Genomic DNA, 20,788 nt, shown 5'->3' on the forward strand with positions numbered 1-20,788 from the left:
AGTAGCCAGAATTACAGCATGCGCTACCACGCCCGGCAGATTTTTTGATTTATTGTAGAGATGAGGTCTCGGCTGCCCAGGCGGGTCTCGAAACCGCGGGCTCAGGCAATCCACTCACCTCAGCCTCCCAAAGGCGCGGGATTACAGGCTAAGCCACCGAGCCCAGCTAGGTGTTTTTTTTTAATCGTAGAGACGGGGTCTCACCAAGTTGCCCAGGCTGGTCTCAAACCCACGGGCTCAGACAATCCACTTGCCTGGGCTTTCCAAAGTGCTGGGATGACAGGCTGAGTCACCGAGCCCGGCCAAGCTGCACATTTAAAAAAATGTCTAATATCTGATCGAAGGCTGAAATTAAGGAATTATGAGAAAATTTAGTACCTATAAAATTATCAATTGGGTAACTACAGATGTATTTGATCATTTTCTGTACTCACAAAAGTTAACATTTTCTGCACTCACAAAATATGACATAGTTCCAAACACCATTTTTAAAATAATACATTTTCAGTGTCATTTCAATCTTATTAAAAAGAAAAAATAGAAAAGTTCGTGTCATTAGAGTCAACTTCCAACGACCTTTCTTTAAAAGTTACAAAACTGAGCCAGGTTCGGTGGGTTCAGCCTGTAATCCCAGCGCTTTAAGAGGCTGGGGTGACGGCCGGGCTTGGTGGCTCAGCCTGTAATCCCGTGCCTTTGGGAGGCTGAGGTGAGTGAATTGCCTGAGCCCACAGGTTCGAGACCCGCCTGGGCAACTTGGCGAGACCTCATCTCTACAATAAATAAAAAATTAGCCAGGTGTGGTAGTGCATGCCCGTAGTTCCCGGCTACTTGGAAGGCTGAGGCGGAAGGATCACCGGAGCCCAGCAGGGCGAGGCTGCAGTGGCCGCGAGCGACCACTGCACTCCAGTCTGGGCGATGGAGTGACACTCCAACTCAAAAAGAAAAAAATTACAAAACTGATACTACTATACCCTGAAAATTTTCAATTTTTTCTCAGGTTACGCATCCAAATAGCTAGGATAAAATTCTGTATATTTGGAAACAAATGAAGGCTACAGAGAGTATTCCAGATATGACTAACATTGTTGTGAAAGGCTGCTTTCAGCTTCAGTGAATTTTTTTTGGAGATTCAATGTGTTTGCCCATTTCATAATGGATGATTTACCAGCGCATCTGCCCACACCATACTGAGTGTTCAGTAGTTTTTGACCAAAAATATCATGTCCCCCATGCCCTACTCTCTCTATTCGCCTGCTCTCACCCCGAGTGGCTTTTTTTGTTTCCCAGCTGAAAAATGTCCTCAGAGAGAAATGTTTGCTGACGTTGAAGAAGTGAAAAAAAAAGCCAGCAAAATCACTAAAAGGCATCAAAATTTTTGAGTTCAAAAACTGTTTTGGGCAATGGAAAAAGCATCTAAAAAGGTGTACTGCGTCAAACGGAGAGTACTTTGAAGGTGACTGAAGTTTAAACATACAAGAACAAATACACAATTTTTAATAAACAAATTCTGGGGCTTTTGGGGGGGTAAAAAAAAATAAAATAAAATTACAAACTTTTTATCAACCCTTTGCACTCGGAAATACTCTATAAGGGGACACCATAAATCTAGCAACCCACAGAGATGTCCTCTATCAGGGGACATTAGAGATTGCTGGTGATTACACAGGACAAACTTGTGCAAGCACAAATTTTTCAAAAATGCATGTTTCCAGCTGAGCGTGGTGGCTCACACCTGTAATCCCAGCACTCTGGGAGGCCGAGGCGAGAGGACGGCCTGAGCCCTGGAGGTCGAGACCAGTCTGGGCAACTTGGCAAGACCTCGCCTCTATTATCAATCAAAACATTAGCTGGGCATGTTGGCAGATGGCTGTGGCTGCAGGTAACTGGAAGGCCGAGGGCGAGGGATCGCCTGAACCCAGCAGGTTGAAGCTGCAGTGGCCATGAACATGCCACTGCACTCCAGTCTGGGTGACAGAGCGAGACTTTAACTCAAAAAAAAAAAAACAAAAACCCAAATAGTAAGTTTCCTTGAAGTTTTCCATTCCAATTGCATGAAAAAGCAAGTAAGTAGCTGGGATATATACTGAGATATGACCAATCAGTTGAAAAGTGGTTTTCAGGAATCACAAGCATGTCCTTCCACATCTTCTCCAAACAACAGGCTGGACAATAAATTATATGATTATTAACATGGGAGGAAGAAAATGAGATTGGATTGTGTGCTCAAATAGAAAAACACCAGGTGGAAGATGTGCAACAAATTACTGATGCACAACATGTATCAATGAATCTGCAACGCACATTGGTGGCTGTTTTACAAGTTACCACACGTTAGAAAAATGTAAGATATAAAGCTTTGATATTTTTGTCATCAATAAGCTCCTCAATATCTAAAATTCAATTATATGCCAAATATCATTATAATAAAATAACTGGTTCCAACACTATACTATTTCATATGAAGTGATTAATTTTTCCTAAGGAAGTGTGGTTGAATTGCTGGTAGATGATCCATGAGATGCCTCCAAGTAGGTTAGATAACAATAATAGACAACTTTTTTTATTTTTTAAATGTATTTATTTATTTTGAGTAGACATCTCACTCTGTTACCCACACTGAAGCAGAGTGGCATGCTCACAGCCACCACAGCCTCCACCTGCTAGGACTACGGGTGTATGCCAACATGCTAGGCTCATTTTTTAAATTTTTGTGGAGATGGGGTCCTGCAGTGCTGCCCAGGCTGTTCTCAAACTCCTGGGTTCAAGCACTCCTCCCGACTTGGCCTCCCAAAGGGCTGGGATTACAGGCAGGAGCTACCACACCCAGTCAACAATAGACAATTTTGAAAATAAAGTTACATAAATAACAGATACAGACACACAACAAACACATACAAATATGCTTGCTACTTACAGGAAATGGCTCCAATCCCTCCTGAATCACGAAACCTTCGATAACATGGGTCAAGATCTGTGGCTTAACGATCGCCTGGGGCGGCTTGCTTTCTAGGCTGGGGATGACACCGTGCGTGGATGTACTAGTACTCCTCGTGGCAGCAGCTGGAAGCAAGAGTGGAGGTGGAGGAACCGAAATGTGTGATGGGTCTGACGGAGATTTAATTACTGAAGCACTGACGGACGCCACAGCAGGTAGCTCCACTTGCTCTGAAAGAAAAGGAGAATTGTGGTTTTATTCACTTTAGCATCTGGCCCAAGCAAGTCTGAAACATGAAAGAAAATTCAAAAATGAACAATCATAGTTAGCATCCAGTTCTTTTAAAAAGCATTCTAAGAATTTTATATTTATGATCTCATTTAATCTACAAACAATCTTCTGAGGTAGAAACTAATATTATCGCCACTTTATAGAAGGGTGTTACTTGCTCAAAGTTATCATTCAGATTTTAAAGTCCCATAAGACATGAAAATGTTTCTGGGTGTCAACGTAAGAATAATTACTCAGATGGTTATGTGGTTTTGTTTTTTAATTTTAAGCTTACAGATATTCAACTCCCTAGGTTCCTGTTTATATATTCCAAATGATATGGGCAAGGCGGGGGAATTCTTTGAAAGGATGCTTAAATGAAAAGGATCATGAAATCCATAGAATAAGGAGAAATCTTAAATTAACTACACACCACCCTTAACTTCAAGCAGTAAGACTACTTTCAAATCCTTGCTCAAAAAGAAAAAAAAAACTCCAAATCACCCAGTGGCACTGAAATGTCCATTTGGGCGAAGACTACAGCAAGTACAAAATGTCAGGCTGAATGAAGTCACTGGGATTCCTCCTCTTCAAACTCCGAGAACCAAAATAAGGTAGACAGTGGAGACTTCACCTATTCACTCGGTAGCACCAAGCCTTTACTGCCTGTACTAAAGTGGAAAGGGAATCAGCTGATATCTAGGAGTATTAGTAAATAGATATCTGAGAGGAAAAAAAAAAAGAGTATGTGTGTAAAGACAATAATACTTACTGAGTACTTCATGCCAGGTATTATGTTCAATGCCTTACGTGGTACAACTCACGTAATCCTTACAAATAGCATAGGGATAGGTACTATAATTATCTCCATTTTATAAATGAGGAAACCAAGACACAGAGAGGTTAAGTAACTCGCCTGAAGGGCACACAGCAAATGGACACCATGCTCTTAATTGCTATGTTAACTCCTCTCCATCATCAGTATTAAAAGGACTGACACCACTTTTCAAAAATGCTTAAAATAGCCGAGTGTGGTGGCTCACGCCTGTAATCCCAGCACTTTGGGAGGCCAAGGTGAGAGGACTGCCTGAGCCCACAGGTTTAAGACCAGCCTGGGCAACTTGGCGAGACCTCATCTCTGAAACAAAAACTTTTTAAAAAATTAGCTGGGCATGGTGGTGTGTGCCTGTAGTTCCAGCTACTTGAAAGGCTAAGGCAGAAGGATCGCCTGAATCCAGCAGGTTGAGGCTGCAGTGGCCATGAGCAGTGTGCCACTGCATTCCAGCCTGGGTGACAGAATAAGACTATAACTCAAAAAAAAAAAAATGCTTAAAATATAGCCCAGTTAGGGAGAGGAGAAGAAAGAATAGGAATCTGTAAAGAATGGAAAACACAGCTAATAAAATTATGTAGTAATCATCTGTACAGTCTCCGAAATAGAGATACACCTGCAATCCCAGCACTTTGGGAGGCAGAGACGTGAGGACTGCTTGTGCCTAAAAGTTCAAGACCAGCCTAGGCAGCACAGCAAGACCTCATCTCTACAAAAAAGTAAAATAGTAAAATATAAATTAGCTGGATGTAATGGGGCATGCCTGTAGTCTCAGCTACTTGGAAGGCTGAGGTGGGAGGATCACCTGAGCTCAGGAGTTTGAGGCTGCGGTGAGCCGTGATTGCACCACTGCACTCCGGCCTGGGTAACAAGGTGAGACCTTGACAAAAGAGAAGAGAAGAGAAGAAAAGAAAATCCAGCCACTCACCATCAGTAACTCCAATGTGATTAATATCCTGTAGTTCTCACAGCACTATTAAGCCATAAATTTACCTAGTTCTGTCAAGTAATTCACCAAAATAAACTATATTGGAAAATTTGTTGACAGTGACACAATCTAGAAAAAGCTTTAAAGAAAACTGGCAGAAAATGCAAACTTGCTGATTTCTGGGAACAGAGGCACAATTGTACACTGGCACTATCAAACTGAAGAACTCCACAGAAGTCATACCCTGCTTACCAAAGCGTCACATATACCCACAGGGGACAAAGGCTACAAGATACAATTCTGCAGTGGGACTGGAGGGCATTTTTTCTGCTGACAGTAAAAAGTAAAACTAAGAGGAACCGTGACCTAAAAGGTTTTAACATCCCTTGCATATCCAGAGATACTTTGTTCCTTTGCAAATACAAAGCTGAATTTAACAGAGTTTGGTTTGTTCAGGAAATACTGCTTGGTGTGTGCTCTTTGTTTTTGAGACGGGGTCTCACTCTGCCTCCCTGGCTGGAGTCTAGCAGCATAATCACGGCTCACAGCAGCCTCAACTTCCTTGGCACAGGCAATCCTTCCACCTCAGCCTCCAGAGTGGCTGGGAGGACAGGTAAACAGCATCACTCTCAGTTACTTCTTTTATTTTTTGTAGCAACGAGGTCTCACTATGTTGACTAGGCTGATCTTGAGCTCCTGGGTTCAAGCAATCCTCCTTCTATGACCACCCAAAGTGTGGGCATTACAGGCATGAGCCACAATGCCCACCCTGGTGCATGTTCTAATTAACTTCTAGATTATACATATAAATGTGCTGATCTTCTATAAACCTAATTTTTGTTAAAAACAGAGCTACAAATTACTGATGTCTTAAAGCCAATAGCTATTATTTGCCAGTTTATAAGCTGTTAAAAAAAATTTGAGAAACAGTCACCTAGTATGGCAGAAGAGAAATACAATATATTCTCTAGATTTAAGACAAGTGTAAGAGAAAACCCAAGTTAACTGATAAGACTTTGCCACAGATTACTCTGTCTATTCAAAGCTCCATTTCTGAGCAAGAATATGAGCTTTCTCTACCTTTTCACATAGATGTCTTGGGTTTTTTTTGAGATGGAGTCTCACTCCATTGCCCAGGCTGCGAGTGGCACAACTCCCAGCCACCCCAGTGTCGACCCGCTGAGCTCCGGCGACTCCTCCACCTCAGCCTTCCAAGTAGCTGGAACCACAGGTGTGCGCTACCACGCCCGGCTGATTTTTTGATTTACTATAGAGATGAGGTCTCACCATGTTGCCCAGGCTGGTCTCGAACCCACGAGCTCAGGAAATCCTCTCACCTTGGCCTCCCAAAGTGCTGGGATTACAGGTTTCAGCTGCTGCGCCCAGCCAATGCTTTTTAATTGTAAAGAATTTAGCAGATTTATGCAAACTGAACCTTGGATGGAAACAAGTTTATTTTTACACAAGTTAGGTTATTTCATGATTTGATAAGAATTATTCTAAAAATCAACTGATGCTTTTTTTCCCCCTCTAGTATGAAGTAAATTGTAGGAAGACTCAAAAATCTACATTACAACTAAATAACTTAGAGACATGTGCTTAACAGGATCTCAGTAATGATAGTCTTATGTTCCAATATTTCAAATGTGCCTAAATTCCCTTCAAGTACCATTAGTAATTTTATTTTGTAATTAAATCACAGTCACAATGCAAATTTAGTATTCAATAAAACTTATATTTCTTTTTTTAAAATTATAGCCCCAGGATACATTAGCAATAAAATTTGCATTTCTGTCTTTAAATCAAAACTCCAGAAAATCTGCAGCAACGTAAATCTATTTCAGTGTAAGGAAACCACAAAGATCTGATGCTATACTTAGACGTTCTTTTTTTTTTTTTTGAGTTGGAGTCTCACTCTGTCACCCAGACTGGAGTGCAGTGGCCGCTCCCGGCCACCACAGTCTCGAACTGCTGGGTTCCAGCGATCCTTCCTCCTCAGCCTTCCAAGTAGCCGAAATTACAGGCATGTGCTACGACGCCCGGCTGATTTTTTTGATTGATTGTAGAGATGAGGTCTCGCTGCCCAGGTGGGTCTCGAACCCGCGGGCTCAGACAATCCACTCACCTCAGCCTCCCAAAGGCGCGGGATGACAGGCTGAGCCACTAAGCCGGCTTACTTAGACGTTCCTAAATCTATCTCTTAAAGTATTATTTTGATAAAGGCAATAATATAAAACTTGTCTTAAATATTTTATATAATTTTACTGACTAACAGTTTACACTTTTCAGAAAGAGGAACGTTAAAAGAAGATTAAGTTACCCTTTCTTATGCTTTTCCAGAGATTCACATTAGTGACGAGGGAATAAAAGTCTCAGAGAAGGGACGGGGAAGGGGATGTGGCACACTGAAGAAAACACACGGCAAGGGTTGCCTTCCCAGCAGACAGGCCAGTGTCCCATCACAATTTGCTTCCAGGCCTGTCACAGTACTTCCTCTTAATGAAAAATGCTCATGAAGGCCGTGACATACAGCATAATAGAAGACTCACAACAAAGCCTGAACCAAATCAGCGTCACTCAGCAGGGGTCAGCAAACTTTCCAAAAACAGCCATAAGTTCCTGTAACTACTCACTTCTCTGGTTAGCACAAAGCAGCCATAGATAATATTTGAACAAATAAACATGGCAGCTATTGTCCACAGAACTTTATGTGTAAACAATGGAATGTGAACTTTACATAAGCGTCAAGGCATGAAAAGACATGAACTACTCTTCTTCTGACTTTTTTCAGCCCTTTTAAAATTGAAAAACCATCCTTCATTTGGGCTGAACAAAAATGGGCAGCAAGCCAAGCACAGCGACCTGCGCCTCAGCCCCAGCTATTCGGGAGGCGGAGGCAGGAGCACAACTTGAGCCCAGAAGTTCAGGGCCAGCCTGGGCAACACAGTGAGACTGACTGTTAAGACAAAAAAAATAGCAAGAAAGATCTGAACAGTGAACAGTTTGCTGATCCCAATCTAAATAAAAAGGTCATAAATTTTTAAAAATAACAGAGCCTATCTTTTTTTAGGACCCAAACTTTGAGCTATAGGTTATATTGATTTTTTAGAAAAATACCTAGGGTAGTAACTATACTGTGAAGAAGAGGAGCACAGAGGAGATTTACTAGAACTACTGTGTAGCACTGAAATGACGAAGTAGAATTTGAATGCTTAAACACAACCATTTGGCCAAGCTCAGTGGTTCAGTCAGTAATCCCAGCACTTTAGGAGGCTGAGGTAAGAGGACTGCCTGAGTCCGCGGGTTCGAGACCAGCCCAGGCAACTTGATGAGACCTGTCTCTACAATAAAAATCAAAAATTAGTTGGGCATGGTAGCACACGCCTGTAGTTCCAACTAATTGGAAGGCTGAGGTGGAAGGATCACTGGAGCCCAGTAGGTCGACACTAGGGTGGCTGTGAGCATGCCACTGGGTGATGGAGTAAGACTCCAACTTAAAAAAAAAAACCAAAAAACCCAACAAATTAAAAAAATTTTTTTTTTAGTTCCTGCCTCTTGGAATAATTAGTAATCCCAGCACTTTGGGAGATCAAAGTGGGAAAATCCCTTGAAACCAGGAGTTTGAGACGAGATGAGCAACACAGCAAGACCTCATCTCATCAAAGAATGCTTTAAAAATTAGCCTGGCATGGTGGCATGTGCCTGTAGTCCCAGCTTCTCAGGAGAATGAGGGAGGATCACTTGAGCCCAGGAGTTTGAGGCTGCAGTGAGCTATGATCGCACCAGTACACTCTAGCCTGGACAACAGAGTTTGTCTCTTTTAAAAAAAAAAAGGCAGGGTGTGGTGGCTCAGCCTGTAATCTTAGCACTTTGGGAGGTCGAGGGCAGAGGATTGCCTGAGCCCGGGGGTTCCAGACCAGCCTAGGCAACTCGGTGAGACCTCATCTCCACAATAAATCACAAAAACTAGCCAGGTGTTGTGCGTGTATCTGTAGTTCCAGCTACTTGAAGGCTGAGGTGGAAGGATCGCTTAAGCCCAACAGCTCAAGGCTGAGGTGGCTGTGAGTGTGCCACTGCACTCCAGCCTGGGTGACAAGAGGGAGACTCCAACTCAAAAAAAAAAAACAAAAAAAAATTCCCAAAAGGCAAATAATTCACATTTCTTCTTTTTTTTTTTAGAGTTGGGGTCTGATTGTCACTACGTGGCTCACTTCTAGGCTGAGGTGATCCTTCTGCCTCAGCCTCTTGAATAACTGAACCTTCAGGCGCAGAGACAAGGTCTCACTATGTTGCCAAGGCTGGTCTCGAACTCCTGGCCTCAAGCAGTCCTCCTGTCTCCCAGAGTGCTGGGATTACAGATGTGAGCCACCTCACCTAGCCATATCTATTCTTTAGTAAACGAATTGCTCCTCATTAAAAAAAAAAAAATCTTGAAGTCTAACCTATCTTTTGATGCGATTACATACCATGACAAATTAGTTAAAACTATTTCTAGTGAAAAAATAGTTTCCCCATTAGATCATTAACCCAACAGAAAAAATTCCCCACATTTTACTGTTTCCTCACCCAGCAAAGGATGTTCAGAAGTTAGATCCTCTCCTCTTCCTACAGTTATCGCTGCTGGAGACAAAGTGGGTGGGGGTGGAGTCCGATCCATCCGGACACATTCATCCGACTCCTCTGGCATCTCCTCTTCACACACATCTTCCACTTGATAAACCTGCAGTGACAAACCAGACTGCCTTAAAATGTTTCCAGAAATACATTTAAATGAGGTGTTCTTAATTTTAAAAACTTAAATTCTAAGCTAATTAAATTTAAAATCAAGGCAAAATGACTATTCTGAAAGATTTGTTTAGTTTTTTTGAGTCAAGGTCTCACGGTCAAACAGGCTGGAGTGCAGTGGCACGATCACAGCTCACCTCAGTCTTGACCTCCTGGGCTCAGGTGATCCTTTCATCTCACCCCCCCAAGGAGTTGGTACGACAGGTGTGTGCCACTATGCTTCGCTACTTTTTTTATGTTTCGTAGAAACAAAGTCTTGCTGTTGTGCCTACACTGGTCTTGAACTCCTGGGCTCAAGTAGTCCTCCTGCATCAGCCTCTCATAGTGTTGGGATTACAGGCATGAGCTATCATGTCTAGCCTATTCTGACAGGTTGAAAGGAAAACTTTAAATCGCTCAAAAGCTTTTCATACAACTTGATATTTTAGCAAGCAGTGAATCAGTACCTATGCCAAAAAAAAATCACACTAAGTGATTTCCAAAAAGATGACTGTCAAGTCTAAACATGTTTTTAATTTTGAGAATTAAAAAACACAATCAAATATGTATATTGAGTATTATGTAACTGTTTTTTTTTTTGAGTTGGAGTCTCACTCTGTCGCCCAGACTGGCGTGCAGTGGCCGCTTCCGGCCACCGCAGCCTCGACCTGCTGGGCTCCGGCGATCCTTCCACCTCAGCCTTCCAAGTAGCCAGAATTACAGGCATGTGCTACCATGCCTGGCTGATTTTTTGATTTATTGTAGAGATGAGGTCTCGCTGCCCAGGCGGGTCTCGAACCTGCGGGCTTAGGCAATCCACTCACCTCAGCCTCCCAAAGGCGCGGGATGACAGGCTGAGTCACCGAGCCCGGCTATGTAACTGTTTTTGTTAACTTCTAATTGTCATCAATCAAAACAAACACTAGTATTTTTCACAGGCACACTAAGTAAATCTCCAAAATAATACACATTATATCAAGTATCATATCAAGTACAGCACAAGGACTATATCCCAGGCTCATTATTATTATTAAATTAAATTATTCAAAGTAATGTCCAAGAATCTACCAAAAAAGGTATGCAATTATTTCTCTTCTTTCCTTTTCTGTTCTACTCAAGAATGTAATGAATTTTTATAATATATAAACAGAAAATCTTTCCTTGAAACATCCACACACAGAGATGCATACACACACATATCCTAAGTAATTTGACATACTATTTTTAACTTCTTTAATAATGTTCCATATTTATGGAGGACAGTTTTTAAGTCTTTAATTCAACCTCCTTTGATCCAATTATACAGATTATACTTAAGAAGGAAGAGGGAATCAAAAGCACTCTAAAAGGAGGTATGTAACTAGAAATATCAATTATTAATGTTTCTATAAATTGAGGCTAAACTTTCAAAGTGTACTTTTAGAGACTGACACAGGTATTTTAATTTGACGTAATTTATTATTTACTTAACCATTATTTATGAAAGATGATAGGTTACTAAAAACAAAGCCTCAAAACAGTTCATTTTCCTTCTTTTATGCACAAAGCTTATTACTTAAATTAACAAAGACCATGAGTTTTAACATTACTTAACCAAACTGATCAATATTCCCAGAAATGTTAATGAAGAAAAAAAAACTTTCAACATTCACAAAAAAATTTGTCAGTGACATGTAAGTAATACTGTATGCATTTGATTATCTGAAGCATGTAAAAATTATATATAAAAGTGATCAAGATTTCTGAAACCAGTATAAACCAAGTGTTAGAAAAAGGACTATAAAGTTTCATCCATAAAGGTATATCTACAGGTGACTGTTTAAAAGTAAAATCTTTCCAAGCCTCTGCTGAGAATAAAACATCTTTTTTTTTTACTTTTTTTAAACTTAAAAATCCTGCCATTACTGATAATTTTGCATCAAATATAATATCCAGAACTGTGATCTGAATCAACTACTAAGTAGAACACATTTTTAAAAGTTATCTGCTCACAACCATGCATCTAGAAACCAGTTTCACCAAGAGAGATTCCTTGCCTCATGTCTGGATCTCAGAAGTGAAAGCAGATGTTCGCTGTTGTTCAGTGCAACAATTATAGCTGCTAGGATCTGTTCATGATAAATAATAATAATTTTTAAAATGATAATAATAGGGAAAATCATCCAAATATAGGAAAAAATCACCCCAAAGTTTCTGGGGATTAAGAAAAGAAAAACTTTCTAGTTCCCAGAGGCATCTGCTCTAGTGGTGATTAATCTGATTGAGTGGCTGGGATGTTAATTCAGAGGTAATTAAACAGGTATGGTTTTATCAACCAGTCCGATTTTATCTAAGCCACATTTCTTTAGCAGATATTACTTTTCTTCCAAAGAACATTATCTCATCTGAAATTCTCTTTAATATTAGTGCTGTCATATTTATTCAAACATCTGCCAGAGTATCTTTTAAGAAATCAAAGCTTAATCATGCATAGAATTGATTTTTAAAAAAATAATACAAGAATTTAAAGGACGAAAGAGTCATAACACAAATAGCCTATTTTGAAATAATCCATTAAAGAATACTGTAAGATACTTTTTATTCATTATACTCAAGGCTAACTATACACACTTCCAAACTTCTCATGTAAAGGCACAGTAAGTTCATGAGTAAACGAAGTAGGCAAACACAAATCTGTCACACACGTTTGGCATAGCCAGCAATAAAAAGTCAAAATGCATCATCTTAAGTGTTTAAAAAAGCAAAGAAGTGGAGGTTTTGCTCACATGATCATTGGGAAACTGCACATCACAAATACTGTTTAGCTCATAACTATAACTATTCTAAAAATAACAAAGACTTACCTCAATAAAGTCCATTATTCCCATCTGTCTCCCTTTCCTAAATAAACTGAGGAATATTTGTTTATTAGTTCTAAATTATCTGCCCTCAACATATCTTACTTATACCTAAATGTCCATTAAAAACTTTAGTTCTTTTATAAATATATAAATATATGTTTAAGCACACTGATTTTACTTTATCTTTCAGATTTTCCTATTTATTAAAAAATAAATCTCTCTATATACTTTTAAATATCTGAAACCAGTAAAGTATAACTTGTGAAGAAATGTGTTTTGATGGAAAAAGAATAACACATTTGGTCAAAGATAATAAAAGAACATAGCAGGGCCGGGCATGGTGGCTCACGCCTCTAATCCCAGCACTTTGGGAGGCCAAGGTGAGAGGACTGCCTTAGCCCACAGGTTCAAGACCAGCCTGGGCAACTTGGTGAGACCTCGTCTCTACAATACATCAAAAAATTAGCCAGGCATGGTGGCACACACCTGTAGTTCCAGCTACTTTGAAGGCTGAGGCAGAAGGATCACCTGAACCCAGCAGGTCGAGGCTGCAGTGGCCATGAGTGTGCCACTGCACTCCAGCGTGGGCAACTGAGTGAGACTCCAATTCAAAAAAAAAAAGAACACAGCAGCTTAATAAATAGAGCTATGTTACTCAAAAAAGGTTAAAAGATTTTAAAAGGTAGCATGGGAACATCTATAGCAAGCATAATGACCCTATCAATAATTGCAAATACAAGTACTTATTTAATTTTTTAAATTTCCAAACATGATATAATAGACTTTTTTTTAAATTTAAAAGAGAGGGCAGGAAGCAATAAAATAGGACCTTAAATAATTTTTAGCTTTAGTTTTTAAGGTGTTATGTTTTTGATATTTTTCTAGTCCAAATATGTTCTTCTCAATTTTCCCCTAACAAAAACAATTAGAAAAACAAAGAATATAGAGGTATTTTTTTACTTGTTAAAAACCAAATCACTAACTAGGTAGCGAGAAAATAAACTTATATGCAATTTGACTTATCTGAAGGTACTATAGACTCCCTAAGCCTGTGTTTTTGTTACAATGGCCATTATAAACTCTTTAAAAAAATCTATTAAAAGAAAATATAGAGACATGATAACTAAATGACAAATTTTTTGCTTTTTTTTCTTTGAATCCGGTAACGTACTGAACTAATATAGGTTCAAAGAGACTCCTGAATGAAAAACTTATTTCTAGATGTTTACAGATATTTGGGGTTTTTTTTGTTTTTTTTTTTGAGTTGGAGTCTCACTCGGTCGCCAGACTCACCGCAGCCTCGACCTGCTGGGCTCCGGCGATCCTTTCGCCTCAGCCTTCCAAGTAGCCGGAATTACAGGCATGCGCTACCACGCCTGGCTGATTTTTTGATTTACTGTAGAGATGAGGTCTGGCTGCATAGGCGGGTCTTGAACCCGCGGGCTCAGGCAATCCACTCACCTCAGCCTCCCAAAGGCGTGGAATTACAGGCTGAGCCACCAAGCTCGGCTTTGTTTACAGATATTTAAGTTCTGTTTTTAATAAAAGGGACAAGACAGTAGAATTCTTTTTTTTTTTTTTGAGTGGGGTCTCACTCTGTCACCCAGGTTGGAGTGCAGTGGGATGATCACAGCTCACTGCAGTCTCAGCGACAAGTTTTAACTCCTGGTCTGAAGGGATCCTCAGTCTCTCGAGTAGCTGGGATTGCAGGTGTGCGCCACCACGTCCGGCTGAATTCAATCTCTTTGTTTTAAAATCTATAATTTTGCATTCTGAGAATCAAAATGTTTCCCATTAATTAAAGAACAGACTTTGAAACTCCTTTCTCTTTTGAGCTAAGTCTTTAATTCATAAAATCTCTTCAATAAGGTTTAACATAAAACCTTCCTTTGGGAAGATTCTACTCCTCAATTAGAAATTAATTATACATTTGTATACCTAACCCTTAACTGTACCCCACAATTTTATAATAAAAAATAAAAAATAAAAAGAAATTAATTATGAATTTGACCCTTTTGGCTAAACATTTAGAGAACCTTTTTTCAATTTCATGCTGTTACTTTATAATGTTTATTTAAAGAAAAATATTTTTCAAGATAACTTTCCTTTCCAGACTACATGTAACCATTTTTAGAAACGGTTACACGAAATAAACTTCACTACAGTCTCAATTATTCAAAACTTGTCATCCACCAAGACTTTGCGTTTTTAAGTGAGAAATATTTTAAGTACTTATTTTCCTTGAATAGAAATAAAAAATCAGAAATTTAATAACTCTATAAGATAATCTAGTTAATTTTCTTTTGCAAAGTTGGACTCTTTCCTAGGATAAAATTTTTTGACCAAATTTTAATTACAAAATACAACTTTATCAAAAAAGTACATAATACAAGCATACCACCTTGAAACAAAAGCCCCTAAAGGCCCGGGACTTCAGAATGGATACAGCCAAAAAGATTAGCCTAGATAAACCATACGTTTAAAAACATACAAGCCAACAGAAGGGATCTATGAAGGATAATCACCTTAAGAGAAAAAACTTTGTGCAGATGACACTGGTTCAAATGCATTCCCTTGGGGAAAAAAAATCAACTCTGTAAAGATAGCAGATGGATTTGTTTAAATAGTAATAAAATTAACGAGGGACTTTAATAACCATCACAAATTATCAAGCATGCAACCACACTAAACAAACAACAGCATTTTTTTTGCCCATACAGCATGTGCGTCAGAATACTGACATATGGAAATGTCAAGCTTTTTAACTTCACAGACATTTAGATCTAGCAGGTAACACAGTGTGGGAAAAACAGTGTTTACTTTGAGTTCAGCAAGAAAGTCAAAGAGCTTCCAAGGGCTTACCACTGGTGGATCAACAGGTGCTGGTGGTTGTACTTGCAGGTTTACCGCAACAGTCTGAGGAGGAGGAAGAGTCTGAAATGGCAACTGGACCAAAGCTTCTGCAGCTGGAAGCTCCTCTTCCGACACCAAAGCATTCTGCACCAAAACCTGGCCCTGGGACAGAATTTCAGGCTGCACTTGTAAAGACTGCATAGACTGCAAAGGCAGTGGTGGAATCTGAGCTGGAGGAGACGCTGACATCTGTGGAGGGGTTGCAATTGGGATTGGAGAGGACTGCAGGGCTGAATACTGCTGGTGTGACGCTGGAGACACAATCTGCTGACCAGGGGACACCAAGGCGGACTGCTGCACTGGGCCAATGTGTACAACAGGGGAAGCTGGAAGCGGAAGATGGGATGGAAGATTCAGCTGTGCTGTGGGCGGCACCTGATTAGCAGGGGTCTGCTGCAAATTGGGCCCCGGCTGGAGAGCCGATGACACAAGGGGGTGTGGCTGAATAAGTGCTTGTGGATGAATGAGTATAGTGGGAGACTGACTGGGTGAGTGAGGTGGTGGAGGAGACACCACCACAGACTGCTGTGCTGACTGTGATGGATTTGGAGACACTGTTAGAGGAGGGGGATGACCCTGCACTGGAGAGCAATGTTGTGACTGGGCATTACTGGGAGCTGGAGAAAGGCCATGGTTTTGGAGTGGTAAACAGTGCTGGGACAGGGGTGGATCTTGAGTCGGATTCTGAAGTGTGACTGGCTGAATTTGCTGTTGCTGCTGTTGTAGTATCAGCTGATGATGGGAAACTTTGGGAGGTGGTGAATGAAGAGGAATCTGCTGTTTTATTAGAGAATGAGGCTGAATTGGAGAATATGAAGCTGTGAGAGAAAAAAATGACAATTAGTACTGACTTTAAAGGTATCATAGAAATTTTAAATAAATCTAAAGGAGGAAAGTTTTCATATCAGAAGGTCATAATTATCAGAATTCTATTACAAGTCTTTGAGACAAAAATGATTTGAGAATTTAATGACAAACAGATTTTCCTTGGAAAACTACAAAAATTTCATGAAATAAGCTGTACTGTGAAAAGATCCAAAAGAAAACTGCCTAAAACAATTGATTCATATTCTGAATCTACACAATTCATGCTTATTACATTTTATAGGTCACCTGAATATCTACATTAACTTTTATCAAAATGGATACACTTGAATTTCTTCATTGAGGGAGAAGAGTGTCGTCATTGAACAAGGATGATATATAAAGATGACTTCAAAATAATTAAAATGCTACATTAAAATTCATAAAATAAAGGTCTGATTCTTTGTAATCCATGTCTAAAGATGCTTCCAAATAATAGTCAAGATAATAATTGCTTATAAAGCTTCCCAGGTGAGTTTCTAATGTTAAGCTGAGATGAAGAGGGCCCTGACCCAGGAAAAGAAAATGTTTTGTATAAAATTGTAATTCAGCTAGGTAAAACACATGGATGAATCCTGCACAGTTAAATAATCACTGAACTAAGAACTGAAACTTAGGCCCATTCAAAGTCTAGGAAAGCACTAGATTGCTTACAAAGAATGAGACAATCAGAAATCTAAGTTATCTAAATAAAGAACCTTATCTACCCCCACCTCACCAAAAAAACCCTATAGTCATTTATAAGTCTCATGAAACTGAGTTCAAAAGAAGATAAACTGAAATAATTGCTTAATGTTAATATTATATAAAGATTATCCACATTTAAAACATATCTAAAGACAGAGCAAAATTTTGTTCTTAATCTCAGAAAGTTAAGACTATGTAACACCTTGCATCTATTTTTTATGTTCAGCCATATTTGTGAAGAATAGCCTTAAAAACACAATTTTTTAAAACACTTTTACATCTGATTATTACTTTAAGCATTGGGAATCCTTTAAAGAAATTAACATCTAATCACCATTTCAAAAAGGGGCATTTAGAAAGTTCAATGAATATCCATTCACTGTTTTTTAAAAAGTAAATTAATTGTAAAATTTCATATAACAAAATAATTTTCAAGGCCAGGAACAGTAGCTCACACCTATCATACCAGTGCTCTGGGAGGCTGAGAATGAAGGATCACTTGAGGCCAGGAGTTGAAGACTACCCAGGGAAATATACTAAGACCCCATTTCTACAAAATATGCAAAAATTAGCTGGGTGCGGTGGCTCACGTCTGTAATCCCAGCACTTATGGAGGCAAACATGAGAGGACTGCCTGAGCCTACAGGCTCCAGACCAACATGGGCAACTTGGTGAGATCTCATCTCTACAATAAACCAAAAAATTAGCTGGGCATGGTGGCACACACCTGTAGTCCCAGCTTCTTGGAAGGCTGAGGCAGAAGGATCACCTGGGGGCCAGCAGGTCAAGGCTGTGGTGGCCATGAGCGTGTCACTGCACTCCAGCCTGGGTAACAGAGACTCCAACTCAATTAAAAAAAAAAATCACCCAGGTATGGTGATGAACATCTTTTTATAGTCCCAGCTACTCAGGAGGCTGAGGCAAGGGAGACTATCTGAGGCTGCAGTAAGCTATAACTATGCTGCTGCACTCCAGTATGGGCAACAAAATGACACTCGCTAAAATAAAATAAAATGTTCACACAATAACTAAACTAATACTTCAAACTAAGACTGAAAATTTTATATCAGCCCTTTATAATTATGTTGATACAGACTATGTTATCAAGTATTTAAAAAAGAGAAATTAACAATTTTAAATTTCTAGAGTGCCTTTCCTCCAAGGAGTTTAAACTTCTTTCACATGCTGGGTGCAGTGGCTCAAGCCTGTAATCCCAGCACTCTGAGAGGCCAAGGTGAGAGGACTGAGCCCCTGAGTTCGAGACCAGCCTGGACAACTTGGTGAGACTTCATCTCTACAATGAATCAAAAAATTAACCAGGCGTGGTAGCGTGCGTCTGTATTTCCCTCTTACAGATAAGAAAATACATTTTCTGCAAGCATAACAACAAAGGCCCACTTTAATTCAATATTTTAAGTAAAATTATAATTTAAATTTACTGTATTCTTGAAGTACAGTGAACACTGTATCTACTAGAATAACAATACTTTCTGTGCTCTGGTAAGTAAGTAATCTTTTTATACTCTAGAGGTGATAGATTAATAGTCTGTCTGTTTATCTAAATTAAATTTTTCTTGAATCAGAGATCAAACTGTATTTACCTATTTTATATTAGTCCGTAAGTTCAACTGACAAGCACATATATTATAGAATAAATATGAGGATATTGGAAACAATTCCTCTGTACAAGAAAAACTTTAGTATTCCAGAAAAACATATCATGTTGGTTAATTTTTCTGATTTTAATGAACATTGTATTACTGTCAGGATGGTCTTATATTTGGAGGATTAATGGCTGACATCACCTCTCACACATATATAACTTTTTATTCTTTACAACAATATATACTATTTCACTTAATAGTTACAACAACCTCTTGAGGCAGACTGGGTACTATACTGATCCAACAGCTTACAGATAAAAAACCCTGAGTAGTGAAGTAACTTGCCTGAAATCATCTGGCTATCAAGGACAGCACTGGGTCTAAAAGAACCTGCAATCCTGAGCCTAGGTCCTTGTTAAGAACTGAATGCTTATCCCCCTGCTCCCCGCCAACTCATACGTTGAAGCCCTAACTCCCAACACGTATGTGGAGATGGGGCCTCTAGGTAAGTGATCGAGGTTAAATGAGGTCATGAGAGTGAGGCCCTGGCGTGACAGGATCTGCATCCTCATAGAGAAGAACCAGCACAGGGTTCCTCCCCTCTCTCCACCACGCACGCAGGGAAGGGTCCCGGGTGGGCTTGCCAGCCACACACGAGAGCCCTCGCCAGAGGCTGAACGTAGTCTTGGGCTTTCCAGCCTCTGAAGCCGCGGGGAAAGACACGCCTCTGTGCTTTAAGTCACCCAGCCTACGGGACCGTTACGCGAGTGGCAGAAAGACCTTTCACTACATGTTGAATCAATGTCTGCCAAAAAAAGGGGTGCATTTTCTCCACTTAGATTAGTTTAATAAAAGCTCTAAAAACGGCTACCAAAAAAAAACACTCCAGTTCTACCACAGTTCATAAGCACTTCCATTCTTTTGGTTAAAGTCTGTCTTTATTTTATGTATTAAAATAGAATTTACTATGTATCAAGTGGAAATTCCACCTTCAAGGAGAAATGATAGAGCAAACCAAATACTCTAGCACTCTAAAACTATATGTAAGGAGATAACAACCATGTCCGTTATAATAATTATTAATTTGCACATTAGAATACAAGTAGATTTTTTACATTTAAAATGCTTGAAGGAACAGTTTTCTAATTGAGGAAAGGAACAAATTACCAGTACTAGACTCTTCCAAAATATCTTAGCTTCAGATTAACTTCTTACCAATAAGAGCAGAAAAACTAACAGGGTGAAAAATACAGGCTGGGCACAGTGGCTCAAGACTGTAGTCCCAGCACTTTAGGAGGCCGAGGCAGGAGGACTGACTGAGCTCAGGGGTTTGAGACCAGCCTGGGCAACTTGGAAGGCTAAGGTGGAAGGACCCCCTAAGCTCAGCAAGTAAAGGCTGGGGTGACCATGAGCGTACCACTGCACTCCAGCCTAGACAACAGAGTGAGACTCCAACTTAAAAAAAGAAAAATATAGCTGTGGCCTTGCTACAAGGTAGGAACTGCTTTGAATAACGGAGTGTAAAGCTATACAAATTTACAAGTCTGGGAACTGCAAAGGTTTATGTGATATAGGATGCTGTATGTGGTTTTGTTTCTAAACACCACTACCAGCAGGATATGGTGGCTCACGCCTATAATCCCAGCACTTTGGGAGGCCAAGGTGAGAGAACTGCCTGAGTCCACGGGTTCGAGACAAGCCTGGGAAACTTGGCGAGACCTCATTTCTACAATAAATTAAAAAATAATAATAATTAACCAGGCGTGGTGATATATGCCTATGGTTCCAGCTCCTTGAAAGGTTGAGGCACAAGAATCATCTGAGCCCAGTAGGTCGAGGCTGCAGTGGCCAAGAGACTGAGCACTCCAGCCTGGGCAACAGAGTGAGACTCTGACTCAAAAAACCCCAAAACACCACCATGGAAAACTAGAGTTGGAGAAATACATGTAAGAGAATATTATCACACTACCAATAAAAGAGGAAAGCACGAGATGTAACTCAGAACTACGTACTGGTAGTTAAAGTAGACTGAAAATCCAAAAGTAGATCTCCTTGCCTGAACGAACCTCGAAAGAATTCAGCTTTTTCTGAAAGTAACATTCTCTTTGGTAGGAAATCAACCTATCTGGTTTGTGATAATCTATCAAAACT

General features: G+C 39.8%; 1 protein-coding gene across 3 annotated transcripts in view; it reads right to left on the minus strand.

Annotated features, from left to right (window-relative positions):
* PHC3 (polyhomeotic homolog 3) overlaps positions 1-20,788 on the minus strand; it is a 60,076-nt gene that overhangs the window by 22,016 nt on the left and 17,272 nt on the right. For all 3 annotated transcript variants that reach the window (XR_503688.1, XM_021708279.1, XM_008049499.2), the window contains exons 4-6: positions 15,432-16,300; positions 9,532-9,685; positions 2,915-3,165 (exon numbers count right to left, since the gene is read on the minus strand). Coding sequence is in view for 2 of the 3 variants with exons in the window: in XM_021708279.1 (XP_021563954.1) it covers positions 2,915-3,165; positions 9,532-9,685; positions 15,432-16,300 (1,274 nt within the window). In the remaining variant the exon portion in view is untranslated. The remainder of the gene's footprint in view (positions 1-2,914; positions 3,166-9,531; positions 9,686-15,431; positions 16,301-20,788) is intronic.

Source organism: Carlito syrichta, unplaced genomic scaffold (assembly GCF_000164805.1).
Source record: "Carlito syrichta isolate Samal-C Ts95f unplaced genomic scaffold, Tarsius_syrichta-2.0.1 Scaffold135696, whole genome shotgun sequence".
Taxonomy (NCBI): Eukaryota; Metazoa; Chordata; class Mammalia; order Primates; family Tarsiidae; genus Carlito; species Carlito syrichta.